The sequence below is a fragment of the Columba livia genome, chromosome 14 (genome assembly GCF_036013475.1).
Source record: "Columba livia isolate bColLiv1 breed racing homer chromosome 14, bColLiv1.pat.W.v2, whole genome shotgun sequence".
Lineage (NCBI taxonomy): Eukaryota > Metazoa > Chordata > Aves > Columbiformes > Columbidae > Columba > Columba livia.
In genome coordinates, this window is record NC_088615.1 from 1892300 (window position 1) to 1906866 (window position 14567).

At 51.5% G+C, this 14567-nt stretch overlaps 2 protein-coding genes across 3 annotated transcripts in view; both read right to left on the reverse strand.

The window, feature by feature from the left end:
• Positions 1–146: 146 nt before the first annotated feature.
• Positions 147–6495, reverse strand: LOC102086622 (tripartite motif-containing protein 6). Of its 2 annotated transcripts, XM_065029482.1 has the most exons (7): positions 5660–6495; positions 4924–5019; positions 3654–3887; positions 3537–3559; positions 3173–3283; positions 2531–2673; positions 147–1231 (listed from the first exon to the last, which is right to left on the reverse strand). In XM_065029482.1, the coding sequence occupies exons 1-7, from the start codon at positions 6287–6289 to the stop codon at positions 747–749; spliced, it is 1722 nt and encodes a 573-aa protein (XP_064885554.1). In that variant the 5' UTR covers positions 6290–6495; the 3' UTR covers positions 147–746. The 2 variants fall into 2 exon arrangements, with proteins under 2 accessions (XP_064885554.1, XP_064885555.1); XM_065029483.1 differs by lacking the exon at positions 3173–3283 and having other exon boundaries at positions 5660–6480.
• A 1774-nt stretch (positions 6496–8269) lies between these two features.
• Positions 8270–14567, reverse strand: part of PPARGC1B (PPARG coactivator 1 beta) — a 51683-nt gene continuing 45385 nt past the window's right edge. Inside the window, exon 12 of the mRNA XM_065029471.1 lies at positions 8270–13030. Within this exon, the coding sequence (XP_064885543.1) occupies positions 12927–13030 (104 nt within the window). The 3' untranslated portion in view covers positions 8270–12926. The remainder of the gene's footprint in view (positions 13031–14567) is intronic.

Genomic DNA, 14567 nt, shown 5'->3' on the forward strand with positions numbered 1-14567 from the left:
TTTTCCAACCAAAATGATTCTATGACTCTACAAATACCCTGGCTCTGTCTGAAGGCAGAAGAACCACAGGCAGCAGGCGGGAACTTAATCTCTTCCTCTCCAAGGCGTTTGGACAACCATAAGACTGAAATAATCCAGGCACAGACTAAAGGCACAGGAGTTTTCCTCTTTATTACTTCCTTTGCTGTGACATTTTTGCATAGGTGAGGAGAAAATCAAAATTGAGGGAAGAAGTAGGTAAGTGATCTATCAGAGAGCTCACAGGAGAGGACAGAAGCAGAGAACAAGGGAAACCAGGTGTATTATTGCCATGTCTCTACTCGCCTCCTAGGCCAGCTTTGCTTCTGCAATGGATGGCTTAGGTTGTGCGTAACAGCTGGAGGAGAGCAGAGGTAAAAGCCTATGCATTAGAGCAAAGATAGTCACCTTTTTTATAAACTAAATTGCCATTGAGTTTTGCAAACTAAATTACTTGAATAACCTGCACAGCATCTGATACAGTCGATGAAAAAAGCACATCTTAACAGTCTTTCTATCATGATTAACAGAACAAAGAAGAAAGGAGCTCTTGCAGCAAGCAGCAGTGTGCTGCGAGATGCCCCACAGAGGCCTTGCCCTCAGACTCATGAACCATCACAGCAGCCCAAAACCCAATTTCTGATGCGCCAGCTTAGCACAGCTTCCGCACAGCAGCAGTCCCGATACCTAGGCCTGGAATTACAAACCAGCACCTTGTCCTCACATCACTACAGGAGCTGCAGATAGCCACCAGATGTGTAGAAGATAGCATAGGCAGGATAGCTCGAAGGGATGCTTAGCATTTCTACAAGCCTGAGGCTCTCAGCAGGATCTCCATCCTTGACAGAGGCATTGTAAAAGGACAGCACATTCCTCCTGCAGTCTAGCTCTACCCTGACCACTTTGAGGGCCACAGGACAGCCCTTGTCTGCAATCATTGTTTGACCTTTGAACACACGGAGGCGATCCACAAACGTTTGCAGGTAGCACTCAACGGACTGTTGAACAATTCCAAGCTTCCAGCCAGTTGCATTGCTGGTGTCCACCTCCCAAAAGTGACGGCCCCCTGAGAAGCTCTGGTTGCTCTGCACTTGTTCTCTGGCCCTCTGGTTATTTGTAAAGGCATAAGGGGTGGATGGGGGTGCACAGACTCTGGTGACATTGCTGTTAAATCCGTTTAGTTGTCTTACTGAAACAGTCAGATGTTCACAAACTATAGAAACACACACAAAAAAAAATCACATTACGATTAACAGATAATTGTGCAGATTTGCATATAAGTCCATTGCTGAAAGCTGGATTTCCCAATCCATGCCATCCCGGTCATCCTATCCAAGCAATCCAACTCAAATACAACCCAACCAAGTCATTACAAGTGCATGTTAAGTGAAACACCTTCTGCACCTCTCTTGGTTCCTCCTAAGTAATTCTAAAGGGGCTTGATATCACATTTTAAGAAATGCTGCTCTTTCACTATTCTAAAGTCTTTTTGCTTTATGTTTCCAGCTACAGCAACTCTTAGATTTTAGTTTTCTGTCGTTGCCCTGCAGAGCTTCATTAGGCATTTTTAAAAACCTTCCAGATTAAACATGTGAACAGTAGCAGAGCCATTTTATAAAGGTGTATTTCCTAAGGATCATCTGGCTATTTTCTAGAACTCTCAAAAGTTCCTGGCATGGCCAGTCACAAGCAGATAATTATACACCCAAGCAGATAATTATACACTCCGGAACATGCAGAATGATTTTATTCAGACCTTCTCTTGCACTTAATGCACTTCAATATTGTGACATTTTCTGCTCTTGGAGTTGCTCCTTCCAGAAACTGGAACAGCAGCAGTGACATGGGCAACTAACCAAAATTGCTTGGGTGGCATGGAAAATTATGAGAACTCGGATCTGGGGCTTTCTAGCCCGAACAGGTCAGGACTACGTTTACAGGGGCTGAGCTGGCGAGTGGCCACGAGCACAGGGTGCGTCTTGCCATCCAGGGCTCGAGCATCATCAAGCATGCAAGAACAAGGGAACCCTGATCTTTTTGGTTCAGTTGGACAAGCATCCCACCATGCACAGCACCAGGACTGTATGCTGATCTTAGAAAACACTACAAAAGACTGGAATTATTTACATGGGAAGAGTAGATTATTTACATCATCAGACAACCTCTATGTGCCGCTGCTGTGATGAGTTCTCAGCTTTCCCCATGCTTTGAATCAAAGTGATCCTACAGACAGGTGTTGCTATTCTCTTAATCCTCCCAGAAAACTCCTGGGACATGAGCACCTCTTTACCCAGGGCCCATTTTAACAAAGTCTATCCAAGGCATGTCCCAAAGCACTGAAGCCCAGGACAAGCACCCTTTTATGTACACATATGTGAAAATAACCGTACAATGCTAGTTATCACTTCTTCTAGAGGTATTTGGTGTACCTGGTGTCTTATTACAGTCCTTTCTTAAATACATTTTATTAGTTTCTATGTCTTGCTTGTCACCCAGTGTAATGGTCACTTACCAGGTGGTTCTTTAAATGAGGCGTTCATGTCTGAGAGGAATTGCTGGAAAAGCCTTAGATTAGTGTCTGTTGTTAATTCATCCAAAATAATGGGTGGCGTTGGCAGTGTCACACCAGCTGTCGTCGGAACTGCGTTGCGTTTCCTTAACATGTGCAGAAAGACATCAGGAGAGCAGCAAGTCACCAGAAAACCATCACCAAGCCAACAACCGCATCCTGCGCTCCACACCCGGCCTCGACGGGACGCACAGACAGCAGCTTCTCTCCCCCCTCCCTCTGCAGCTTTGCCACGGACTCCCCCTCTGACCCATCTTTCCCCAGAACCCCAAATCTCTTCAACACCATTAGGATGAAGTTCACTCTGTGGACAATATCTGTGCCCGGAGGACCTTGTCTGAGCCACCTCAGCCCCAGCTTTAGCCAGGACGGGCCCTAGCGTCACGTCTGCTGTTGCAGTCCTCGCGTCCCTGCAGCAGCAGGTAACGAGGTGTCGGGGCAGATGCTGGGACAGCAAGTGAGAAGTGCTGCATTGTCACAGCCAAGGGACAACCACCGCACCCAACATGCGGGGCTGGGGGAGCCTGTGTGCACGCAGAGCTGGGCCAGAGAAAAGCCACGAACTTTGTAGACTCGTGACTTAACTGCATGTTTCGCCTCCTACGGCATTTGCTTCTTGCAAGCTGAAGGCAACGCGAACTGGGGGACGACTCAGGATATCTAAGCTCAGCCATCCTTTGAGTGCTCACCAGGGACCTGAAGATTCAGGAATTGTCCTCAAAACGGGTTTTGAGAACAGGTGCGGAGGGCACAGAAAAATCAGCCATGTGGTATATGAAGAGCCACACAAGACCGCTGTGAATAGCGCAGGGCTGCTCCCAGTGCACGAGGAAGCGGGGTCAGCATGTGGTCCGTGTGCGGTCAGTGTGTGGTCCCCCTGCACTGCAGGACCTTCCAGCACCCCGAGCCGCGTGTAACACAAGATTTGACCACCTCAGGAAGCACTTACCTGGTGCGAATTGCTTCAAAAGCCTGTAAAAGACATTTTGAACATAGAATTAGCCTAGTGAGGGGAAAGGCTGGCCCAAGAGCTGAGTATCTCCAGAAGGGAGATGCTGGTGGGTACCTTGGTAAAAAGAAGCATGTCTTTCTGATGTTTCAGAACATTCAGCTCCTGTATGTCACGGCTGGCTGCATCCTTCTCCTCTTGGTGTTTTTGTATCTGCGTCTGAATCTTAGAAAGCTGTTGCTCCTCGTTTTGCCTGAGAGCTCTCAGGACCTCTGCTTTTGTGTTCTCTAGCTGCAGCTGCATCTGTTCAAAGAGGCTCTCCAGCCAATTCCTCCGCAGGCTCTCCTCAGCCTATTAAGAAAACACTTGCAACACCGTTAGGGACTGAATCTTACATTCTCCATGCTAACTCTCACTCAGAAAAGAGCCTGGTCTCTTCTGGGCTGAAAGAAGTAACTACTAACTTTGTGCCTCTCCATATGACAGCAAACCAATGTGTCCCACAGGCAGCAGAAAGGCCAAGCCACATAGGTTGCCTTCCCTGTGGCACCTGACAAGAGCAAGATGACAAAGCAGTGCTTCTTGCAGGATGCTTGCTGAAAACTTTCTGCTATTCATATATTTCCTTATTCTATACCGGTATTTTCCTATAGGCCCATTGCTTTTGTTTCTTTTAAGGATGGTGAGGAGAAACAGTTTGTGTGCTTCCTTCCTCCCCCAAGCTTCTCTGTTCGGATGCAGGACAGTGCCAACAGGTGCAGTTTTGTCTTCAGAACAGAAGGGAACGTTTCCTTTGCGCAGTGCCAGGACTTCCAGTCCCATCACTTTACTGGGGGACAAAGGCAAGTGCCAATTCTGCCCGAGCAGAATGAGCTGGGATTTGGAGACCTGCGTTAAATTCCCTGCCCCTTCAGAGCTTTTAGATGGGCATTTGCATGCTTGGAGTGAAAAACAGACACTTTGGGGCAACCTCATGCCTACCAACCTCCTAGAACCACAAGCTAATCTGAAGGCATTTCTTGTTGTCAAAAGAAATAAAATCACTGTAACATGGTCTATGCCTTTTCCGTAAGTATTTTAGAGTCTGCAAATTGAGTAAGGTTGGGGAGGGGGGAAAACGCAACAAAACCCCCCACGCACCAACCTGGACACATGGACTCAACAGCAACTTTCAAGCTCAAAGTTCCTTTGGAAATGAAAACTGTACTTCCCTGATAAGAAAGTTGTTCATCATCCACCCTCAAGAAACCACAAAGCATCTGAGAAACCACCCAGGAAGTAAAATAGCTTTGGAATCCATAAACTGGGGAGGGGCAAAAGAAAACCTTATCTCATCAGCTAACAGCACGCAACCTTCCCCAACGTGATATGGGACTTTGGAACAAACCTCTACTTCGTCCTCTTGGTTCAGCAGGTTTGTTATGCTTTGATTCAGCACAGCTTCACGCTCTTGCAGTGCTTTCAGGGTTTCAGGAAAAGCTTTCTATCAAAAGAACCAAAGGGAGGTATCAGGATAGGACCGACATACGTGCATCAGATCAGCAATTTCATGGAAATGGGTTAAACTAGACCTGCAAAATTTTGTTCACCGCAGCCTCTCAGGACAAATCAACACACAAAGGTTTACTGAAAGATTGATTGATCCCTGAACAAATACCACAACTGCGAGCACAGGAAAGACATTTTGAAACTGAAAACTGTCCTTGGGCAATAGCCACACATAAAGCTACTTTCAGTGCTGACAGCTTCCTCTCTGTTACTCTGTCATTCCTTGGCTTTGCAGAAATGCAGCTCAGGCGGACACTCCAGCTTAAAAGTGGACTGAGGACTAAAGGCCTAGCCACAAGCACTCAGTCCCACCAGTCTGGTTCCTCAGGATGGGAAGAAAGTGCTTAGAGCATCTTCTTTCACATCATGAGGGGCAAGCCCAGAGGGAATCCAGGGCAAAACTAGTAATAAAAGCCCAAGGTCCCAAGAGGAAGATTTAGCCCCATCCTGAGTCTGCAGGTCTGAAGCTTGGGAGATGTTTCACCCCTGTGCTGCAGGCAGCTCTCTGTGTCACAGACCCCCATGGTTCACCTAGTGCCATCCGTGCCCAGACCCCTGTCCTGGCAACCTCTTACCTGCACTTGGCCAAATGCCTCCTCCAAAGGGATGATCTCGTGGTTCTTGTGGGAGCTGGTGACACAGCACATCACGCAGATGCAGACCGAGTCCGTCTTGCAGTAGCACTCCAGCAGTTTGCTGTGCTGGTGGCATCTTCTCTCTGCCAAAACCTGGGCGTCACAGGGCTCTACCAGGACATGGTCTTTCAGGTGGGTCTTTGTTCTGTGCTTGCTCAGGTGGGCTTGGCACAGGGAAGCCTCACAGGTCAAGCAGGTCTTCACGGCTGGCTGGGGGTCCTGGAGGCACGAATCGCAAAGAATCACCCCATCTTCTGGGCCCGAACTTTTGTCCTCATCTTCACTTTCCATTTCACCGTTTTCCTTCTTCTCCTGCGTGGGAGCATCCAGGAACTTCTCCACGATGCTGCGGAGCTGGACGTTGGGCTGCAGCTCCGCGGCGGGGTCCGCCTGGGAGTGGCACAGCGGGCAGCGGAACGGGCCCTGCGGGCGAAGCTGGCGGGACTGCTGGACGCACTGCTTGCAGAAGCTGTGGCCGCAGCTCAGGGACACGGGGGTGCTGTAAATGTCCAGGCAGATGGGACAGGTCAGCTCCTCCGCCAGCCCGGCCAGAGCGGTCGGGCGGGTCATGGCGCCCGGGGCCAGGCTGCGAACGGGGCCGCGCCGCGGGGAACAGAAACCGAAAGCCAAGGCGCGGCTCCGCGGGCAGGAGCTGCTGCCTCCTCCCCCTGCCAGGGCCGCTCAGCCCTCCCCTCCGCCCGCCCCGGCCGCACAGACCCGCGGCGACATCGGCAGTTCGGCTGCGAAGGGCGAACAGCCCAGCCGGGCTGAAGCGGGGACGCGGAGCTGCTGCCTTCTGTCTGCGCCCTGTGTAACGTGGGCTCCATCCCAGTCCTCTTGTGGATGCTTCTCGAGATAACATCTGGCCATCCTTCAAGCCTGTCCCTGCGTCCACCGGTCCCTTTCCCTGCTCCTGCACTGCCCTGGTTTTTGCTTTCCCCCATAATTTGAATGCAAAGAAAGCAGGAGGAAAAGAGCAAAGCCGGCTGCCTCCCGACCAGCACCTCACCCACGGCAGCCGCTGCCGGGGCAGATTTGCTGCTGTTGCCCTGGTCATCCAGGGGTCTACTCAGTGTGATTCACAGGCCGCAAGAGCCTGCAGACATCAGGAGCTCGAAATGCTCCCTCTGAGCAGGATGGTAGGGACTTTGGAGAGCGAGGTTAATACTAGAAAAGCTGGTGGGGAGAGGACACCTCCTTCTTACCTGCAGGAAGCTGCTGAGAATCACAAGGAGTCTGAGTTTGCAAAGGTATTTGGGGGCAGAGGCAGCATGTGAAAAATTAGAACACAGCCGGCCAAGGACTGAGGGGGAGAGAAAGAGGGAAGAGAGACTGCAGGACCCAAAAGCAGCAGCACCTGGAGAAAGCTTCCCCGCTGGCATTTAAAGAGGCACAGCAAGCACAGGGGGCAGGAGCTGCAGGTGCATTAATTGGGGAGATGCAAAACCTGGGAAGGTGCGGTGCCTGGTAGGGATCAAAGAGATAAATGCTGTCCATCCCTAAATGACACCTGGATGGACCTGGACAATGAGCTGGGACTGACAAATGCTGAGAGCGGTCAGATGCATATGTTACCCAAAGCACAGCCCCCTGGGCAGACCTTGTGTGGCCCAGAAGCTGAGGTCCACATTGGGGAGCAGGGAGGCCCAGAGTGGGATTTAGTGTTGGATGCCACTGCCCAGGGTGCGGGTTGGAGCTGAAACTGTACAAGGCAGCCCAAGACAGCTCACCAGGCAGTGAAATAAATCCAGACAAGAGGTGTTAACGTGCTGGTCAGGAGCAAGAGCCTGGCATGGCATTTGCAGACACTGTCCTGCCATCCCCCTGCCTCTCTTTTCTGTGGCCCTTTGGTCGTGGGAACCCCAGTGAGCAGCCGTGGTCTGAGCTGGGCGGACACAGACGCTGCCCCTGCAGCCCCCGCTGTGCCTGCTCCCACGCTGCCAGGTGCCAGCTGGCCAAGGTCAGCAACAAAACTCACAGAAGCCCATTATTGACATATTTATCCCTCCCACAAGGCACAGAGTGCTTAGCACAGGGATAACGCTGCACTGGGGAGCAGCGGTCCGGCCGCCCAGCCGTGTGTGCCGGCTCTCCCGGTACCCAAGGACTGTCCTGGTGCCCTCTGAGCCACACAGTCGCTGCACCACCATCTGAAGTCTTTTCCACATTTTTGCTTGCAGTCCAACCCTTTGCTCTTTTACTCCCACTCAAGCAAATCTGAGGTGTTTGCCCCGCTTCATCTTTAACCTCCCGCCCAGGCCCAGGGGGTTCCGTCTGTAATGGGTCTTGCAGCACTGCTCCTAAAGTCCAGACTACAGACCCAGGCTTTTCCTGCATGGCTTAAACTAAACTTAAAATCCCGATACACAGGGATATTCCCCTGCAGAAGCTGCATCCCGGCAGCATTGGTGTGAGCGAATTGGGGGCTCTGCTGCCCCCCGGCACCGCGCTGCCAGCCAGGCAGATGCAGCAGAGGTAAACACCTCCCAGAGCAGGTTTGCACTAATAAATTGCAGCATTAGCGGCGCAGACATGTTGTTTTTCATTCCACTTTATAGTATATATGTTATTGTTTATTTATAGGCAGATCACTTCACTATTTACAGTACATGAGCGTAGAGATTCTACAGTCTTTTTGATGTAAACAAGTAACTCCGCAGTAGAGGAGTCTGGAAAAAGAAGCCAGTTCTGAAGTATTTACACAATTTAAAATAGAACTTTTATACCCACCGGATAGATATAGATAATACATTGAGTGATTTGGTTAAATTATCTATGAAACTATATAATCTGACAATGTAAAAATACAAGAAAACGTTCTCTCGTTTTAGAAGGTAGACAGTTAAATCACACTAGAAATAAATCTCTTCTTTAAAAATAATAACAATAATAATAAAGGAAAGGCATGAGAACCCATGCCGTCTTTTAAGGTTAAAGTATATTACATAAATAAGGACACAACGGAACGGAACTGGGGAAAAAAATTAAGTGAAATATAAAAAACCGCTACCAATTAAAAAAACCCAAAACGAACAAACAGACTAAAAACTTGATTCTTAATCACAGAGGGATCAATTCTGCTACTTGTACTTACTCTGCAAGTAGAAAATTGCAGAGTTAAGTAGTACTTACTCGGCGTGAGGAAGGGAGGCAGAATTGGCCCCTAAGAATTATTAGCAGTGTCCTTTCACTTAAAAAAATAAAAAGAAAAAAAGAAAAAGAATTTAGCTTTTTTATTTGTTATAAATAACAAAGCAGATGTGCCCCTTCTTAGGTGAAATTCTTACACCTTTCTCAAGAAATGCATCGATTTAATCTTCCGCTCTCTTTCTCACGTGCATACACACTCTCCCTCCCCAAGGCAGGATTAAAGCGGGCGCTGTGGCCCAGCTGCCGCCACCACCCCCGGCCCCAGGGTGGGCGAGGGAAGAGGAATGAAACCCGAAGGCTGCGTTTGGCTCTGTATTGCTTGAGATTGTCGGGGGTGGCCTGCGACGCTTCGAACAGGAAAGGGGGTGAGGGCTCAGCTGCAAAGAATGGTGTATCAGTATTCAGCATACCCCCAAAAAGAAAGGAAAAGAAACGAACCAAAATGAAAAGAAATAGTGCTGGTCTTCAATTGCGAGTTGCACATTTGCATGGACCAGTGCTGAAATCAGACACTCAAAACTGTTAGCGTGGTGACTGAGCTGCCGCTGCGTTAAAGAGGATGCGCAGCCCAGCCAGCAGCGCCGAGGAGGAATCGGGATGAACCTTTTCTTTGGGGCATCATCGAACCTAAAGCTTGGGATTGTCCTCTGCATTCGGCCCAGACACTCGGAAACATTCGCTCCTTCCCAGGGACCTGCTGGATTCCAGCCAGAAACCCGGGACTCGACCCTGAACAACCGGCTTTTCTGGGGGAAATCTGTGCAAAAAAACCCGAAGGGGCATTTTATCACAAAACTCTTCACATTCAGCGCTTCCCCACAGTACCCGCGGGAAACTACCGGGGGGACTCTATAGTTATCTATTTCTTTAAAAAAATAAATCTCCTCCTTACTTATTGCCTACCACAATATACCCTTTTGCTCCCAGCTTCTCTTTGCAGTAGCGTTCCTACCGCCCTGGCGCTCGCGGGTGAGAGTTCCTGGGGCTGCCACAGGGGCTGGGGTGCAATGGTTCCCTTTTTGGGGTGCCCAGCTCCAAGCTGCACCCACTGCGGTGCCATGGGCTGTGCGTTGCTTTGCTCCCGCCCCGGTTCCCCGTTAGCATCCGACACGGTCACAGGCCTCTCACCTGCCCCTTGTGCCTGAGCCCTCTCCTTCCCGCCCCCTTGCTGATTTGAGCACTGTGAGCTAAAGACACTTTTAGATCTAAAATACAAAAAAAAAATCAAGTGGAAACTTATTCTTCACCACAAACCCTGTGTGAGGGATTCTAAAGCCAGCAGAGCTCTGGGCTGCCCCGCTGGACCTCTGTGCGTTGTACACCCCTGCGCACAGTGCAGAAGTTGTGGAGGAGTTTCTTGGGGGAGTTAGGGAAAACAAACCATCCCAATTTAATGGGGGGGAAAAAAAAACCCCACAACAAACACAAAATCCCCAAACCAAAAAGAAAAACCCACCCCAACCCCACTTATAGGCTTCAGGCACCACTAAGACCACTTATTGCATCTCTTCCTACCCTCCGGGTGCAGTGCTGGTGGGCTCCGTGCAGGACGAGCCCTCCCCTTGCCCAGCACTGGCCTCCCTGCGATACCCAGAAGCTGGGCAGGGGCTGCGGGCTGACCTGGGGCACAGGAAAACAACGTGCAGTTTTATATCTGGGTACACCGAAAGCAACGCTTGGGAGGTGACTGAGTGATCCCCCAGGAGAGGGTCCCCAGCTCTGCGCTAACCCTTCCCCTCCACCATGCCTGATGCATCCCCAGCGGGGCTCGGTGTCCCCGGCTGAGCGGGAGATGGAAGAATTACACTTACTTTGCTTTTTTTTTTCTTTTTTTTTTTGTTCTTTTTTGGATTGATCGTTTTCTGAAAAACATCAGCACACCACAGGACAGTACTACCCACCCTAAATGTGTCACTATATACATTCTACATAAGCTCTATAGCAATCACATGTAAACATCATCGTTGTGAGGAAATACTAGGACAGAAAAAGGCAAAGCTACAATGAGGCAATTGCCAATAGCAGATGCTCAGTCTCGGCCAGAGCAACTCGTGTTTGCTAAGGTGGGATGAGATGTGGGAGGACTTTGTGGCAGGAGAGACGCTGGGCCTTGCCGCTGAGACTGAAACGGCACAAGGACTGTTCCCTGACAGCGACTGTCACCGGTGGCAGGTTGGGGACCCGTGGCTCGAACTCCCCAGTGACCTGTCGGCCCTCGTGCTGCCGGGCTGGTTGTCATCGGAGTCACAGCTTCCCCGAAAGCGGGGAAAAATCACCAAGTAACTGTGCTGGTATCGGCACCGCTGGCAATTCCTGCTCCCACCAGGGACCAGCCGCACACATGGTGCCAAGGGCCACCTCGTCAGGGCTCAGGCTCTTGGCATCACATCTTGTGCAATTTTGGAGGCTTTGGTCATACTCCCTGCAAGATGAAATAGTACCCCTGTCAGGGGAATGAGAATAAAACCCTTAAGTCACGTGGAGAAGAGACCCCAGGAGACTCTAATCTATCTATTGGCAGAGTTAAGGCTATAATATTCTATCTACATAGGATGGCTGAATCCCTAGTAGTCTCTGGGTCTGAAAACATATACATGGAGACGATGGCTTGAGGAGAAGCGAGATTCCCGCTCCCTTGGGAAAGCGGTGCTGCTGGCCGGTTGGCGGCGGGGCTTGCTCCAGCGGGCGGTGGGCTCTCCCCCTCCCACCTCACCTGGAGGTGGAGAGCAAGTTTGCAAGCAGATCTCAGGGGTGCTGCTCGAGCATGCCTTAAATGCAGCACCAGTGAGCAGCCCCGAGGGCCCTGGGCAGAGCGAGTGAGTGTGCCACAGGGGACGGCTCCGGATCGTCAGCGGGTGCTGGGGAAATCTATGGCTTATCAGGTACCAGGCAGAGCATGGGTAGGGGATTTGGTGAGGGGGCATTCGGTGCAGCTGCTGTGCCCTCTCCCGCCTCTCTGGATTTGGGGCTGGCTGCCAGGCGCGGATCACAGATGGGTCTCCTCGCCCCGCTTGCTTTGTGGAAGCACGCAGGGAGCAAGCTGCTCAGCCTGGCTGGGCTCCCAGACACCTGAGGAGCCATGGAGAAGCCACCTCCCTCCAACAGACCCAGAGGCATCAGCCCCCAGGCTGTGCCAGGAGCTCGGCCCCTCTCTCCTGGCTCCAAAGGTGACACAGGGCTGGAGCAGCGACGGCTGGCAGGTCCCGCAGCGCCCGGGCAGTGCGTCCTTCCACCACCCCACTCCTTCGTGCCTGCAAATCTGCCTGGCCCCGCGGGGAGCACCGCATGGGGCTGGCGTGCCCCACCGCCCACTGGCTCCATCAGCAACCAGCATCTGGGCTGGGCGACAGGGGGCTCGGGCCACATGAGCAAGAAGAATGGCTTTGACAGCAAAGGGGACGACCCTGATGCAACCGCTGAGCACCTCGGTTTGCGGCGGGGGAGGCAGGTGCCTCCGCGGCTGACGGGCGGATGCCGGCTCCATGACTCTGCTCTGACTCCCCATTTGCTCAGTGGCAAGTGCCTCATTACAGTGCATAGTTCAAAATCAAGGAAGCGGTACAATAAATCTGAATTACAGTACATCTGAGCCATAAATACATTTTTTTAAGTATATACTTTTTTTTTCTCTTCTATTAAAAATTAGTTTATAATCCTGATTCTATTCACAATTAACAATTTCATCGTCACACACTAAGGACAAAAAAATGTTATGGTGAACACAGCTGCAACTCCATGGCGGGAGCACGGGGGGTGGGCAGGGAGGGCGGAGAGGGGGCCAGGGGCTTCTAGGCTCACCCTAAAACAACCAGTCAGAAGCGGGGGGACTAACGTGTGGCAGTGAGACATCAAGACCATGGGGACTCACAGACAGAAGCAGCTTTGTTCAATGTAAACATCGATCGGAAGGGACAGCAGTCTCTCTCTCGTGCGTGCGTGCTCTCGCTCTCTCTCGCTCTCTCTCGCTTTCCGTAGACTGAATAATTTCTTTGAAAACGTAAACATATTGGAAGTGCCTTGACTGAGGTATTGAGGTATTCCTCCAAGGTTAAGGCTGTTACCGATGCAGGCTTAGCTGGGCCTCCTGCAGCAAGCTGTCGAAATCCATGGTCTCGTACTTGCTTTTCACTGGAGCTGGGGAGGACTCCTCCGCGCTGCAATCTGGGAACGGCAGGGACACAAGGCAGCCGGGTCAGGGAGTGGGGAAGAAGCGGGGAGGGAAACTGAGGCACGGACAGGTCTCTGCTCGCTCCCCTGCTACGGGCATGCTGCATCCCGTCACTGCACAGCCGGCCTGGACAAGGTGGTGATGGCGAAAGGGAGTGGGGACAGTGCTGCCTCTCCCACACTGCAAAGGAGCCGTAGGGCAGAGGGGCTGTTGCGGTGCCCGGCAGGTCCCACACCACAGCCCCCCGTTCCCACATGTGCAAAAATCTGATGCAGCTGAATTCGGGGGCGCTGACACAGGGCTGTCCCATGGGGGCTGTGTCGGGGAGGGGGGGCTGTCTGCAGTGCTCCCCAGCCCTCCATCAGAACCCCAACAAACGGTGCCCCCGCAAAGCCTGGGCAATTCAGCAAATGCCAGGAATAAGGCCACCTAACTTAACAGCAGCTCAACCCTTTTGGGTGTGTATTTGTGAATGAGCCACAAACAGCACAGCTGCATTTCACCTGTGTCTGTGGGTTCCCCATCCCATCCTGTACCAGGGCGAGCAGGATCTGAGGAATGAGCCGGGCTGGGCAATAAGGGGGTGACCACTGGCCTTGCGGGAATCTGCCAGTGAGGAGCACTGAGGGGGTTCCCTGTGCACGGGGGCAGCTCTGTCCCCCCTCCCCGCAACACCGCACAGCCACAGGCCAACATCTTCACCACAGGGTGCTACCTCTTTCCTATCTTCTCCATGCCCAAAATGAGAGGATCTGGGATTTATTTAGATCAACAACAGCTACTTGTGCCCACGACCAAAGTCAGAGAGATTACTGCTCTGAGCAGACGAGATATTGTAAGGTGCTAAAAGATCGGGCAGTACCTGTGTCAGACTGGGCATCTAGAGATAAGTCAAGACTTAGGGCTTTGTTTTCTGGGCCTCAGTCTCTTATGCGTGAAGTGAGACAGCAGAGCCATTTCACCCCTCACAGAGGGTATGGAAATAAACGCTCTTGGAACGCCTGAAGATCACAGCAGCGAGGGTGAGCGAAGCCTGCGTCACAATTCTCTTGCAGGACTAGCACAGGGTTTCGCTCCTGTCCCTCAGCTGGGTGCGGCAGGAGGTCCTGCAGAAGCCCATACAGCACAGAAAGGGTGAATGTGACCGCAGCACATTTCAGTGCTGCCATTTTGGCTCAGAAGTGCTTGTGCAGTGTGGTGAATCTGTCCTGCAGAGAAGCAAACCACCCAGATCACCTCTTGGGCTAATGAGGTGTTGCTGACTGCTTTCTCTAACAACCGAGAAGGGACTTTTCTGCTGGAAATTGTCCAGCACTGTGTAGAAATGCAGCAGAGAGAGGATGGGCTGTGGTGAGCTGAGATTCAGCATCCCTGGGGTGTGATGCTACATTTTGCAGCCAACACACGGGGGGTCCTCATACCATAGAATCATAGAATCACAGAATCATTTCAGCTGGAAGAGACCAGGATCACCGAGTCCAACCATAACCTCACTCTGGCACTAAACCATGGCCCTAAGAACCTCGTCTG

What these genes read in the sequence shown, in the direction of transcription:
- LOC102086622 (XM_065029482.1), bottom strand. Translation starts at nt 6,289, where the DNA reads ATGACCCGCCCGACCGCTCTGGCCGGGCTGGCGGAGGAGCTGACCTGT. An exon ending in AGGCATTTGGCCAAGTGCAG is followed by an intron (nt 5,020 to 5,659) that starts GTAAGAGGTTGC and finishes TTCTTTTGATAG; the next exon opens with AAAGCTTTTCCTGAAACCCT. An exon ending in CTCATTTAAAGAACCACCTG is followed by an intron (nt 1,232 to 2,530) that starts GTAAGTGACCAT and finishes GTGTTTCTATAG; the next exon opens with TTTGTGAACATCTGACTGTT.